General features: G+C 42.6%; 1 protein-coding gene across 1 annotated transcript in view; it reads left to right on the forward strand.

Annotated features, from left to right (window-relative positions):
• The window catches only part of LOC126336026 (uncharacterized), a 30317-nt gene extending 18965 nt beyond the window's left edge, over window positions 1-11352 (forward strand). The window contains exon 2 of the mRNA XM_049999506.1: window positions 11341-11352. Coding sequence (XP_049855463.1) covers window positions 11341-11352 — 12 coding nt within the window. The remainder of the gene's footprint in view (window positions 1-11340) is intronic.
• The last annotated feature ends 378 nt before the right edge of the window (window positions 11353-11730 follow it).

An 11730-nucleotide genomic window follows, 5' to 3' on the forward strand; every position in this document is an offset into this window, starting at 1 on the left:
GTTGTACGGTAAAAACCCCACTTGATCGCTACCTCGGAGATGCTATGTTCCATCGCTTGTGCGTTGACTATAAAACCAGGTTCAAAGTCACTTAAATCTTTATAACCTGCCATTGTAGCAGCAGCAAACGACCTAACAACTGCACTCGTTGGCGGCAGGTGTGGCCGAGCGGTTCTAGGCGCTACAGTCTGAACCGCGCACGGCTACGGTCGCATCATGTTCCACTCTTGCCTCGGGCATGGATGGCTGTCATGACCTTAGGTTAGTTAGGTATAAGTAGCTCTAAGATCTAGGGGGCTGATGCCCTCAGAAGTTAAGTCCAATTAGTGCTCAGAGCTACTTGAATTTGAACTGCACTTGTTGTCTTACATAGGCGTCGCCGACCGCAGCACCGTATTCTGCCTGTTTACATATCTCTGTATTTGAATACGCATGCCCTTACCAGTTTCCTTGACCCTTCAGTGTAAATATCAAACGGAAGTAAAATGGTCTAGTGAATTCGCATTGTAGAGACGGTTATCTTCAAATGTGGTACATATTTGCAGCAGGTATATTAAATCATATTAAGGTTGACGTACGAAAAAGTAATGAGTAAAAGAAAAATGACATTCCAAACATTTAGGAAACATTTTTGATCGTGTTTCTTATTGTAGTTACTGATATTAACTAATACAGCGTACTAATTTTATGTATTTTACTGATTGATAGTAAGGTCGGCCAGGTTGGGAATAGTGGGCACTGGATACTTTTTGCCTTGAAAATCGCTGAGCCTGCCGGTAAGTGGTCAGACAGTTCTAATATACATCACCATTGTTCACAGAGAGGTTGACAGAGGAAGCTTGTTCAATTATTTTTAGTAAATTCTTTTTTGTTTTTGAGAGGCCAGATGTAAGATGGTGCCTTCTTTTTCTTCTGAACAATTAGAACAACTACGGAACTGTCACCTAGATGTTCCAATTGCTCGAGAAGAAAATAAATCATTTATGTTATTCTTACTATCTTACTTAAATGAAGAGTAATAATTTATTTCTATATCAATGTTCAACCAACGTATTTCATGCGAAAAAAGCAGTTCCTTATTACTTATTTCACTTTCATAGTTCTTCCTGTGAATCACTCAAGTCGACGTGGCGTCCGATCGGGTAAAGTGCCCGCACTACTCGCGAGAGAAGTGGCCAAAGTGTTCACCGCAGCGAGTATTAGTTGCACGTAAAAAACACGTCTAATACAACAGATAAAACTAACTTCCAAACCATTTCATATGCAAATCTATCTACATCTACATCTACACGACTACTCTGCAATTCACATTTAAGTGTTTGGCAGAGGGTTCATCGAACCACAATCATACTATCTCTCTACCATTCCACTCCCGAACAGCGCCCGGGAAAAACGAACACCTAAACCTTTCTGTTCGAGCTCTGATTTCTCTTATTTTATTTTGATGATCAATCCTACCTATGTAGGTTCGGCTCAACAAAATATTTTCCCATTCGGAAGAGAAAGTTGGTGACTGAAATTTCGTAAATAGATCTCGCCGCGACGAAAAACGTCTTTGCTTTAATGACTTCCATCCACACTCTCTCCCCTACTACGTGATAATACAAAACGAGATGCCCTTTTTTGCACCCTTTCGATGTCCTCCGTCAATCCCTTCTGGCAAGGACCCCACACCACGCAGCAATATTAGGACGAATGAGTGTACTGTCAGCTGTCTCTTTAGTGGACCTGTTGCATCTTCTAAGTGTTCTGCCAATGAAACGCAACCTTTGGCTCGCCTTCCCCACAATATTATCTATGTGGTCTTTCCAACTGAAGTTGTTCGTAATTTTTACACCCAGGTACTTAGCTGGATTGACAGCCTTGAGAATTGTACTATTTATCGAGTAATCGAATTCCAACGGATTTCTTTTGGAACTCATGTGGATCACCTCACACTTTTCGTTATTTAGCGTCAACTGCCACCTGCCACACCATACAGCAATCTTTTCTAAAACGCTTTGCAACTGATGCTGGTCTTCGGATGACCTTACTAGACGGTAAATTACAGCATCATCTGCGAACAACCTCGCATCGCCATTCTATCCATTTGTGTTAATTTTCAATTAATTAAGTTACAAAAATAGCCAGTGTTATGTTATATTTGGCCGCATACAAAAGTCCAATTGAAACGGTCTCCTGCAAGCGCTTGCCATTCTTTCAGGCACTAGGGAATCAAGATTCCTAAAAAATGTGCCTGCAAATCTAAAAAAAAACTTGGGATCCTATTGCTATGATCTTGTCCACAGCACCCACTTACGTACGGAAATTAGGTCGCTATCTAAACCTTCAGACAAATTCATGTAATTTCAGTACATTACTTTCTTTCTCAGTTAAGAATATTTGTTGTGATGGCTTACAACATGTAGATCCAGATGTGTAAGTGGTAGGCTTATGTCAATAACCATGGTTTAGTGAAATTTGAATTTCTCTTTGAGTGGTCACTTTACTCCCCTCCTTCCCATCTCCCTATGCTGCCAGAGGTGTTGCGTTACAATGTCAGTAATGTCTCCTGAGCAAAAAAATTTCACGTCCTCTAACCTAGCCTGACGTGCTATGCTCGAGAATCGGACGAAAAGGTGTTTTCTAAGCCACTTATTTCGTAGATAAATTCTCCCGATGAGTCTATCTGTCATCTGCTTTTCCTACTACTTCCTTTATGTGGTTATTCTATTTTAGATCTTCCTGGATGTTTACTTCTAGGTATTTTGCTGTAGTTAATATTCCCAGTGGTTCGTTACCAAAAGTGTAGTTGTACAGAAGCAGATTACTTCGCCTTTTGTGCACATTATGTTATATTTATTTTTCTTCAGGGTCAGCTGCAGCTTCTACATCAATCATTGATCGTCTACAGGTCTTCTTGCAATTACTTAAGTCATCTAGCGATGCTGCCTTCTTACAGACAACTGCATCTGCCAACAGCCTAGTAGAGATTCTGACTGTATCCACTATATCATTTGTACATAGTTAAATAGTACGGTCCTACTACAGTCACTTGGTCTATTCCTGAAATTGCCTTCCCTTTTTTCGACTTTGTTCCGATAAGAGCGAAATGTTGACCTTTGTCTGCAAGGGAGTCCTGAATCTATTCACAAACCCGAACAGATACTCGGTAAGCTCATTAAACAACAGTGCAGAACTGTATAAATGCCTTCCTGAAGTCAAGGAGCACGGCATCAAATTGGGCACGCACGTGTACAGGACTCTGTATCTAGTGGACGAACAGAGTGAACAAGAAATACAGATGACCACGGCACAGCGCATGCCGTCGCTTGGTCTAGCTGGTGCTACAGACACTTGGCGGCTGCCAGGGTCAAGCAGATAAGTTGTTCTTATTGCGGCACTCCCTTGTCGCGACACAGCAGGTATGCTGTCGCCTAGACCACACCAAACAGCTCTCCATCATTACGTTCACTGGGAATTCAACACTAGGTCGGCTTATTATAAGATACAGATGTTTTTTTTAAATCTGACTCTATGTGGAACCTGGGAATGTTCAGCGATCGTAGTTGTTGGTAATCGTGAAAGAAGGTACTGCAGTCAGTCGTAACTTGTGTTTATTGTATCAGATATAATTTCGATCACTGAGTGACCATCTTCATTGCTGACGTTAGTACAGGAATCAATTAAAATACCACTGCATGCATATTAACTCCGAAGTACAATTGTATAAATTTCACATGCAAGTGTGTAGGTGAAATTATATAACGTTAACACATTTCAGCCGTTATTTGGCATAATGTCTCTTGGACTAGACAGGTGAAAAGTTCAAATTGCACTGAGGCTGCTGATAACAAATGCCTCATAACTTATCCCACATACGCTCCTGACTTGCTCGGCAACTAGCGTTCACTATGCTCACACTAATCAGCTTTAAATGAATTTTATTCCGAAACTTTATTTTTTTTATTTAACTAGAAATAAGTTACTTTAAATCAAGATCTGTTTGTATCATATGTTTTATTACTGGTGCCGATGTGATTCTGGCTGCTAGGCAGGAATTAACAGACTCTGAACGGAGAATGATAGTTGTGGCTAGACGCATAGGACATTCCATTTCGGAAATCGTTAGGGCATTCAGAATTCCGGGATACACTGTGTCAAGAGGGTGCCTAGAATACCAAATTTCAGACAGTATCTCCCACCAAGGACAATGCAGTGACAGACGGCCTTCATTTAACGACCGAAGGTAGCGGCATTTGCGTGGAGTTGTCAGTGCTAACAGACAAGCAAAACTGCGTGAAATAACTGCAGAAAACAATGTTTAACGTATCTCGGACGTATCCGTTTGGACAGTGTGGAGAATGGGGTATGGCAGCAGACGACCGATGTGAGTGCCTTTACGGCCTGGCCAGATGAGTCCCGATTTCAGTTGGTAAGAGTTGGAGGTTTGGGTTCGAGTGTGGCGCAGACCCCACGAAGCCATAGACCCAAGCTGTCAATAAGGGACTGTGCACGCTGACAGTGGCTCCATAACAGCGTGAGTCGTGTTTACATGGAAAAAACCGGATCCTCTGGTAAAACTGAACCGATCGTTGACTGAGAATGGTTATGTTTGGTTACTTGGTGACCATTTGCAGGCATTTATGGATTTCATGTACCAAAAACTGAAGGAATTTTTATAGATGACAATGCACCATGCCACTGGGCCACAATGTTTCGCGATTGGCTTGAAGAACGTTCTGGACAGTTCGAGTGAATGATCTGGTAACCCAGATTGCCCGACATGAATCCCATCCCACGTTTATGAGACAAAAGAGAGAGTTCACTTCATGCATAAAGTCCTTCACCGACAACACTTTCGCAGTTATGGACGGTTATACAGGGTGTTACAATAAGGTACGGACAAACTTTCAGCAAACATTCCTCACACACAAATAAAGAAAAGATGTTATGTGGACATGTTTCCGGAAACGCTAATTTCCAAGTTAGGGCTCATTTTAATTTCGTCAGTATGTACTGTACTTCCTCGATTCACCGCCAGTTGGCCCAATTGAAGAAAGGTAATGTTGACTTCGGTGCTTGTGTTGACATGCGACTCATTGCTCTACAGTACTAGCATCAAGCACATCAACAGGTTAGTGTTCATCACGAACGTGGTTTTGCAGTCAGTGCAATGTTTACAAATGCGGAGTTGGCAGATGCCCATTTGATGTAAGGATTAGCACGGGGCAATAGCCGTGGCGCGGTACGTTTGTATCGAGACAGATTTCCAGAATGAAGGTGTCCCAACAGGAAGACATTCTAAGCAAATGCTTTGCGTCTTAGGGAGCAGGGAACATTCCAGCCTATGACTCGCGACTGGGGAAGACCTAGAACGACGAGGACACCTGCAATGGACGAGGCATTTTTTCGCGCAGTTGACGATAACCTTCATATCTGCGTCAGTGAAGTTGCTGCTGTACGAGCTAATGTTGACCAAGTCACTGTATGGAGAGTGCTACGGGAGAACCAGTTGTTTCTTACCATGTACAGCGTGTGCAGGCAGTGTCAGCAGCTGATTGGCCTCCACGGGTACACTTCTGCGAATGGTTCATCCAACAATGTGTCAACCTTCATTTCAGTGCAAATGTTCTCTTTACGGATGAGGCTTCATTCCAACGTGAAAAAATTGTAAATTTTCACAGTCAACATGTGAGGGCTGACGAGAATACGCACACAATTGTGCAATCAACTCATCAACACAGATTTTCTGTGAACGTTTGGGTAGGCATTGTTAGTGATGTCTTGATTGGGCCCCATGTTCTTCCACCTACGCTCAATGGAGCACGTTATCATGATTTTATACGGGATACTCTACCTGTGCTGCTAGAACATGTGACTTTACAAGTACGACACAACATGTGGTTCATGCACGATAGAGCTCCTGCACATTTCAGTAGAAGTGTTCGTACGCTTCTCAATAAAAGATTCGGTGACCGATGAATTGGTAGAGGAGGACCAATTCCATGGCCTCCACGCTCTCCTGACCTCAACCCTCTTGACTTTCATTTATGGGGGCATTTGAAAGCTCTTGTCTACGCAACCCCGGTACCAAATGTAGAGACTCTTTGTGCTCGTATTGTGGACGGCTGTGATACAATACGCCATTCTCCAGGGCTGCATCAGCGCATCAGGGATTCTATGCGACGGAGGGTGGATGCATGTATCCTAGCTAACGGAGGACATTTTGAACATTTCCTGTAACAAAGTGTTTGACGTCACACTGGTACGTTCTGTTGCTGTGTGTTTCCATTCCATGATTAATGTGATTTGAAGAAAAGCAATAAAATGAGCTCTAACATGGAAAGTAAGCGTTTCCGGACACATGTCCACATAGCATATTTTCTTTCTCTGTGTGTGAGGAATGTTTCCTCAAAGTTGGTCATACCTTTTTGTAACACCCTGTAGAGACAACACGGCTCAGTATTTCTGCAGGGGACTTCCAACGAAATGTTGAGTCCATGATACGTCGTTTTGCTACACTACGCCGGGCAAAACACGGTCCGAAACGATACTGGGTGACATTTGTCACCTCAATGTATACTTGTTTGATATCAGTTACGTACTTATCCGAAGCTACCTACATGAAGTAGTTCACATTATTACCAGTTAGATACTAAAGAATTTTTACCGATTTTAGCGCTTCAGTTTTCCCCCGATAAAAGTGCATTTTGCCGAAGTGCATATAGGGTGAGTCGCGTAAGACGTAACACCCCAATTATTCCGATGGCGATTGCACGTATCGACAAACGGTGTTCGGCGAGTCATAGCTGACTATGCGGCACATACTTTGGTTCATGCACAATAATCAGAACGTTTATATTGACCGAGATAATGAGGCAAGTACATGTTTTTTAAGTGGGACGCTGTCCTTTTTTTACAATAATTCGTACGCTCTCGAAAAGACACGTAAGGTGATGTAACGCATGTTGCTGTTGTGATTCAAACGTCGCTTAAAAACGCTGGGAAATATTGTACGATTGAAGGTCGAGGCGGTCGGAAGCAGCTGCAGACTGTAAACACGCCTCGCGCGACTCGCAGGCCAGTTGACGTGCTCTATTACGTAGGTAAATCCTCATCCGCCCTCTTTCAAGCAAACTTTGAATCACAATAGCAACATGCGTTACATCACTATACGCGTCTTTTCCAGACTGTTAGAATTATGATAAAAAAGTATAGCGTCCCATTTAAAAAATATGTACTTGCCTCATTGACGTCACTGAGTCCATCTGTGAGATAGCAATAAACAGCAGCTCAAGTGCAGTTTAAACTCTTGACATGTCTAGTCCAAGATGGACAACGCCAAATAACGGATGAACTGTGTTAATTTTGTCCGCTGATATGTACCATACATTTATATGCGAAAATTGTATAATTGTACTTTGGTGTTAGCATGTACACGATTCCAGTTTAGTTGGTTAGTGTATTGCCTGTTACACTGAAGATGGTCGTTGAGTGATCGAAATATACATCTGCTACAATAAACACAAGTTGTGACTGACTGCTGAATCTTCTTCGACCACTTGAGAAGTGAATGCTATAAAAATTTTCTCGATTCTCATGCCGTGTCATTTCGAAGCGGTATCGCAGCATTTCGGAAGAGATTCATTTTCTTCTCATCCTCTGGCGGAGCGCATGTGTGTCACAAACAGTCCGTCGGTTTAAGACCGTCGTACAAGAGCGACTTTCTGGTCAAAATCGAGCACTCGTTATAGGTGCGTGTCCTGTGCTTGCGTGTAAATCTGCCGTCAGTCACTTCGCCAATGGATCAGTGATGTCAATTATCAGTTGAATGTGCCCAGCGTAGAATTCTAAAATCTTGAGTACGCTGCAGACGACATAGAGGACGATTCGAAAATATAATGTCACCCCGTAGAGGAAGTTTGAAAGTTTTGTTTGTGTTTATCCAGACACTTAATATGAGGTCCACGTTTTGCTCATTTCACACATCACCTGACAGGTTCCTGCTTACTGACTAGACAGCTTGAACAGTTTGACTTACCAGCTTTTGAAGAGCAGTTATTTATGAACCACTACAGAAAAAAAGTCGCAAGGTGTGAGGTCTGGTGACCTGCGAGGCCGAAAGCAATGAACAAGATCTTATCCTACACCTCTTCCAATCCATCGTGGTGGGATGTTGTTGTTAAGATCACGCCGCATCTCAAGGTGAAAATGAAACGGGGAGCCGTATGCATGAAAATAAATAATTGAAATCATCGTGTGGTAGAGGAAATAACCAATATGGCAGCATGCCTAGGTATGACATTCCTGTCAGTTTCCTCCGCAAAAAAGAAAGGTCCCTAAACTCTGTGAACAGAAATGGAACAACATTCAATTTCGGTGAGTCTCTTACATGTTCGATGATGAAGTCAGGATTTTGTGACACCCCCAAATTATTACATTATAGTCGTGTACGTTACCCGATAGATGAAACGTCGATTCGTCAGAAAAAAATGAGTTGTTCGGAAAAAGTGTTCTCTGTCATATGCTGGAGAATTGAGACGCAAAATTAGTGCCATTTGTTATGGTCTCCGGGACGCAGTTGCTGCAGTAACTGCACCTTGTAAGTTTTCTTACGCAGGTGCCCTTTCAGAACATGCCACACTGTTGTTTGAAGAAGCTGAAGTTCCTGACCTGCCCGCCTTGTGGACTTACGAGGTTCAAAATGGTTCAAATGAGCACTATGGGACTTGACTTCTTTGGTCATTAGTCCCCAATAACTTAGAACTACTTAAACCTAACTAACCTAAGGACATCATAAACATTCATGCCCGAGGTAGGATTTGAACCTGCGATCGTAGCGGCCGCGCGATTTCAGACTGTAGCGCCTAGAACCGCTCGGCCACTCCGGCCGGAGGACTTACGGGGGCTCCGTGTGAACGCATCTCGGATACGCCCCACATGTTCAACGTATATGCTTGGCCGACTTGCGCTCTTCCCTCTACATTTGCAACCAACTTCTAAGACTTTCGTAGGCCAGTAGTAAATCAGCTTGTACAGAGGCGGCTTCTTACTGAATCGACGGCGGAATGCACGTTGCAACTGAACAATGGGTTGACTTGGCGCTCATTCCAAAACACAGAATGATTTCTCTTGTGGTCTAGAGGCCATTTGAATGAGTTTTATGTTTTACAGTTTGTCTGTAAGAACCGCTGAAGTCTCTTCTTTCTTTTTGAATCATCCGGTATATTAATGACCCAGTTGATAATGTCGCAAAACTTTTCACGGATGATGCTGTTGCACACACAGAAAACTGTACACACTAGAAAACTGTACCGAAATCCAGGAATAACTGCAGAAGGTCGACGCTTGGTGACGGGTATGGTAACTGGCTCTCGACATAGATAAATGTAACTTACTGTGAGAACATAGAAACAGACCACCTGGCTAGCCACGCGGTCTAACGCGCTGCTTTCCGAGCGGGAAGGCGTGCCGGTCCCCATCACGAATCCGCCCGACGGATTGGTGGTGAGGTCCGGTGTGCAGGCCAGCCTGTGGATGGTTTTTAAGGCGGTTTTCCATGTGCCTCGGCGAATGCGGGCTGGTTCCCCCTATTCCGCCTCAGTTACACTATGTCAGCGATTGCTGCGCATACACTTTCTCCACGTACGTGTATACCATAATTACTCAACCGGCAAAAATTGTGGTTAGACTCGTCAGCTGGGGGGGGGGGGGGGGGGGGGGAGCATCAACATGGGACTCAACTACAGAGTAACCTTGGGGGGCTGTAGCCTGTTGTACAGTGGGGTTGTGAACCACTGAGAGCTACGGCCGTGACGAAGCCTCTCCGTCTTTTCTAGGTCCTCTGTTCAATACAAAGTACGTATATGAAGGCCCCTTATTGTATGTTACACTATTGCAGAAGAATCACTGGAAGCAGCTGCTTGTATTAAATATCTAGACGCTTGCATACGGAGCGATCTGAAGGGGAACAACTACATAAAATTAATTGCGGGAAAGTCAGAGGCCACACTGAGATATTCTGGAAGAATCTTTAGGAAATATTGCCCATCAACAAAGAAAGTGGCTTACAAAGCAGTCGTTCGGCCAGTACTTGCATGCTGGTCGTCAGTTTGGGATCCGCACCAGTTTTGATTAATACAGTAAATAGAGGAGATCCAAAGAAGCGTAACACGTTTCGTTTCAGATTCATTTAGTAATCACTAAAGCGTTACGGATATAGACAGTCAGTTCCAATGGCAGAGGCGCTCTGCCTCACGGTAAGGTCAACCGTTCAAATTCCGAGAGCCTACGTTCCTAGAAAAGTCAGACAATATATTGACTCCTGCAAAGTTTATCTCGTAAAAAATCATTACGATGAAATTAGAGAGATCCAAGTACATACAGAAGGTTACCAGCAATCGTCGTTCCTGCGAAACATATGCGACTGGAACAGGAAAAGGAGGAAGTGACACTGGTACACAAGGTACCCTCCGCCACACACCGTAAAGTGGCTTCCAGATTATAGATGTAGGCTAAAACTAGAAGCGTTCTTCTACAAGAGAGAAGAAATACTCGAAAGCGAGAGAGTATTTACGTTTTACAACATCTGAATAAAGAAAAGGCCTACATTGTAGACAAATAAGACGTGCATGGATACACGTTTCTCAATAAAATTCTTTCAACAGTGAAAAATCGAGATCTATTTATCGAGAAAAATAATTTTCTACTTTATTTGAAAGTTGCAATTACAAAGAAAATAAGAGACAAAGAATAAATTAAAAATGCGTTATTTTCTGCCTTGTGAAAATTGTTTGATATGCTGTAAATATATCAGTTTTGTCGAGTAAATAAACCTACATGTTTTGGAAACGTTTGGACGACATATCTGATATTCATTTCTCTGTAGTGTAGAGAATTTGTCAAGAACATCGGCTATGAATTTTTCTTTGGTAATTAATATATTTGATTATAAGGTAAGCTTTCGCATACAGAGTGATTTTAATTGTTGCCCACAAGCTGAAGGAGCAGATAGAAGAGTCGGAATACAGCAACTTTGGTATAGGAACTCGTGGTCTTGGAAAATATCCTAAGCCAATGAAATGTCAAGTGAATGGAGCTAATAGAGGATTATTCTAATCTGTTTAGTGTGGAAAAGCTATGGGACATCAGGATAAGACGGAGAAGCTACTTTTCTCACGAATTCTTCTAATCATACTGGATCCACTACTGCAGAACTATGTATTTTAGAGATCGATCAGTCCTCTAGGTCTTTGAAATGCTGCAGTCCTTATTCAAGCTATTACAGTAGGTGAACCGCACCTTTATTGTTTCCTCGTTAAGTCTCCTAGTGTCTGTGTTTAGTGTTCTCAATTCCAGGAGTCGCTCTAACACCTGTTCCCTAAGATATATGGCTAGGATAACGTTCGTTTAGCCAATGATTTGAAGCATACAGTCCCAACGGAAAACTGGCGGTTTCACAGAATACAACTGTTTTCCGCTAGAATATTAAATTTCTTCCCGCATAAGAAAGTCGTAAGCTACTTTGGTGTCCATACAAGTGTTTGTTTCCTGAGTACTTCCTGTATTACTTTTGGTTATTTCCTCCCCAGACATTCAGTATTTTCCATGGACTGTTTGAATAATATCTATTTCCCATACTCATCTCGATGCCAAATACTATTTTAGTGGGGATATGGTATGCTCCCATGGAACATCATAAGACCTTCAATTTACAAATTTTGTTAAGGTCGGGTGACACCAGTTGGG

This window comes from Schistocerca gregaria, chromosome 2, assembly GCF_023897955.1.
Source record: "Schistocerca gregaria isolate iqSchGreg1 chromosome 2, iqSchGreg1.2, whole genome shotgun sequence".
In the NCBI taxonomy this organism is placed as follows: domain Eukaryota; kingdom Metazoa; phylum Arthropoda; class Insecta; order Orthoptera; family Acrididae; genus Schistocerca; species Schistocerca gregaria.